The following is a 2,712-nucleotide window of genomic DNA, read 5'->3' on the forward strand; positions in this document are numbered from 1 at the left end:
CACCATATTGCACTCGTTAGCTTTGTGGGCTTCTTTCCCGATGGCATAGCACTTGAAACACATCCTCTTCCTGTGCTTCTCCTCTACACGTAGCAAACGCCATCCAACCTTCACACCCTCCTTGATGAGTGACACAGCCGACTCTTTCTTGACCCGAACGAAGGCATTCAATCCCTTCCTATGAGCTGTGAGACACGCTTCTCCAAAGGCTTCCTTCAGTGAGTCATCAGAGACGTTGCCCACATCCCTAGCGAAAAGTTACGGCTCGATAGGATTGAGGACCTTAGCCTCATATCCAAGTGATCTAGCCGCTTGCCTCACCACATCCTGATCGTCACGTGACACCCGAATGCCTAATCTGCCGTCCTTAGCAAAGAAATTATCACGGATTGTGGCCTTCGCCTTCTGTGCAATTCGATCGCTGACCGCGATGCGTTTCTCGGAGCTCTTGTCATCAGACCCGATGTCTCCACCAGTTACCCAAATCAAAGCACCTTCACGCCCCAGACGCTTATGTGGTTAGGCAGCAGCCGGCCATCCCCTAGGCTCACTGCCACGAGATCCTCCACGTATCCTCTCCTGAGCAAGTTCATCCTTAACCTTAGTGTGAGCCTCAAGCAGATCGATCAGCTTTTTCTGTCCACCCGTCAGATCCTCCTGAGCAGCCGTATAGATCCTATGTAGCTTGTCCAGCAGGGCCTTGACTTCTTTCCTTTTACCGGACGCCATGCTGGAATCCAGCAGCTGGATCCATCGCATACCTCCATGATGTCGTCCACCACCCCTAGGAAGCGAGGGACGCCTCCAGTATCTTCCTGTGGAGTATCTGAGCGAGTTGCAGTGATAGTCATTTTTCACGAGAAAAACTTGAGCCAGACGGCTACCGACGTCAAGAATCTTGACGTCGGTAGCCTGACTCAAGATGGACAATGGTGACATGATGTCACGGACATCAACATCTACGATTACCTAGACCGCATCGAATCTGCTGTTGCTATGTATGCGAGTGTTGGCCTCCATCTACAACCCAGGCAAGTCAACCTACACTACCGTGAAGGCCTCCATCCCACTCTGAGGAGGACTGCAGACGAGAACTACGCGGCCATCGATGATGTCTAACAGCTTACGTAAGCCCTACGTAGCCATATCCGCTGCAATCCTAAGCTCTACATCAACAATGCTAATTCGAGCAGGGCCCCTCCGGTATCAACTTTTATCCCCACTAAGGCTCCTAATCCCAAGCTGCCTAGGGTTGAAGACCCCGAGACTCTCAAACTCTGTCGAGAGCAAGGGATATGCTCGGCCTGGACAGCTCGCAGGCAGTGCCGCTATGCTGATAATTGCAAGTACAAGCATAGCGACGTGGCCCGTTCATTTTTTTTTACGGTCCTCAACTATTCAACCGAATGGAAAAGAGAGAAGAATATGGTATAGTTACATCCTTCTCGCCAGAGCAATGAACCGCGCGACATTACGTGTATTTTCACGAACGAAGTCGTCTCTATCCGCCACAACTGGAGAACAACCGAAACAGAGTATTCGAATGTCCTCGTATTTCTGGCAATTCAATAATCTATGGCCAGCACTATCAACTATATCATTATTATCACTGCTACACACTTTACATAAAGGGCTATCTACCACACCGATCTTGAACAGATAGTCATGACAAACCGACCAATATCCAGATACTATCTGGTTGAGAGCTGAGTGAATATATCGCATCGGAATTGCACAAGAAGACTCTATGTTGGATTCATATAATTGTATGAGATTCGTGCATTTTGCAGTTGCACGCATACACATACGTTTAGCTAAGTTTGAGCAAAAGGCTCTTGTGAGATCTAATTGGCCGTTAACTACAGAAGTTGAGTTGCCCAGTTACACATCCATAGTTGTCTTAACATCTACCTCAGCGACAATAATCTAACATAATGGTACCCGATGCAGGATATAAACTGGCGCAACTAAGGTTCGAGGACGCTGACATCGAGGGGATTGCTGAAGTTGACATATCTTCTGAGTTTCAACGACTTCATCTAGAGTGTGCTGACCATTCATCATTCAACAGATGTGTTTCGAGTGTACGTAATAAAGTCCAACGCTGGGCTGCTATGACTGATGGTGATGTCGTATTTGTTGCTACCAAAGCTCTATCTGTTATGAAGAAGGCTGCGGTTGCCGAGGGTCTCGAAGAAGATTGGGTAGCACCCTTGAGCCTGTATGTCGCAAAACAGGTTTCATCATTGAAACAGTTTGATACCCCCTGGCACAAGGACCGCAACATTGATCTCAAGAATGCTCTGCAACTCTTCCTCAAAAGTAAAGATGAAGAAGCAACCTCTGTGGGGGTGCGTGCTCAGCTGAATCCTCCCCCTGTCCAACTACCTTATACAGGGGGAAAAGACCCTTCATTCCACTTATGGTCCAAACTCCCTCTACCGTTCGGTGAAGAATGGAAGGCTCCTACGGTCAAGGTTCCGTATCTAGCGTTTAGAGCTCGCATGAAGAAATCTGCAGATGTGTATGGTCTGCCGCCTAGGTCAGCACAATACTTCTTGATCAGAAATCTAGGAGGAGCCCTACGTGAAGAGGTAGAAGAATTGGTAGTTCCTGGTGATTCAGCTGCTAGCTGCTTGGAGTCGATATGGAAGTACCTTGATAATAAGTATGCTGATACATTCTCAAATGAGTGAGTCTTTAGCTCGTTGG

At 48.0% G+C, this 2,712-nt stretch overlaps 2 protein-coding genes across 2 annotated transcripts; one reads left to right on the plus strand and one right to left on the minus strand.

The window, feature by feature from the left end:
* Positions 1 to 258: 258 nt before the first annotated feature.
* On the minus strand, positions 259 to 729 carry Pmar_PMAR021378 (hypothetical protein; the record flags this gene model as incomplete). The annotated part of the gene is made up of 2 exons (XM_002779062.1): positions 259 to 494; positions 552 to 729. 2 exons carry the CDS (start codon positions 727 to 729, stop codon positions 259 to 261), a joined length of 414 nt encoding a protein of 137 aa, XP_002779108.1.
* A 1,385-nt stretch (positions 730 to 2,114) lies between these two features.
* On the plus strand, positions 2,115 to 2,696 carry Pmar_PMAR021379 (hypothetical protein; the record flags this gene model as incomplete). Its single annotated transcript, XM_002779063.1, has 1 exon — positions 2,115 to 2,696. The coding sequence occupies one exon, from the start codon at positions 2,115 to 2,117 to the stop codon at positions 2,694 to 2,696; it is 582 nt and encodes a 193-aa protein (XP_002779109.1).
* Between the last annotated feature and the right edge of the window lie 16 nt (positions 2,697 to 2,712).

The sequence above is a fragment of the Perkinsus marinus genome (genome assembly GCF_000006405.1).
Source record: "Perkinsus marinus ATCC 50983 genomic scaffold scf_1104296947810, whole genome shotgun sequence".
In the NCBI taxonomy this organism is placed as follows: Eukaryota; Perkinsozoa; order Perkinsida; family Perkinsidae; genus Perkinsus; species Perkinsus marinus.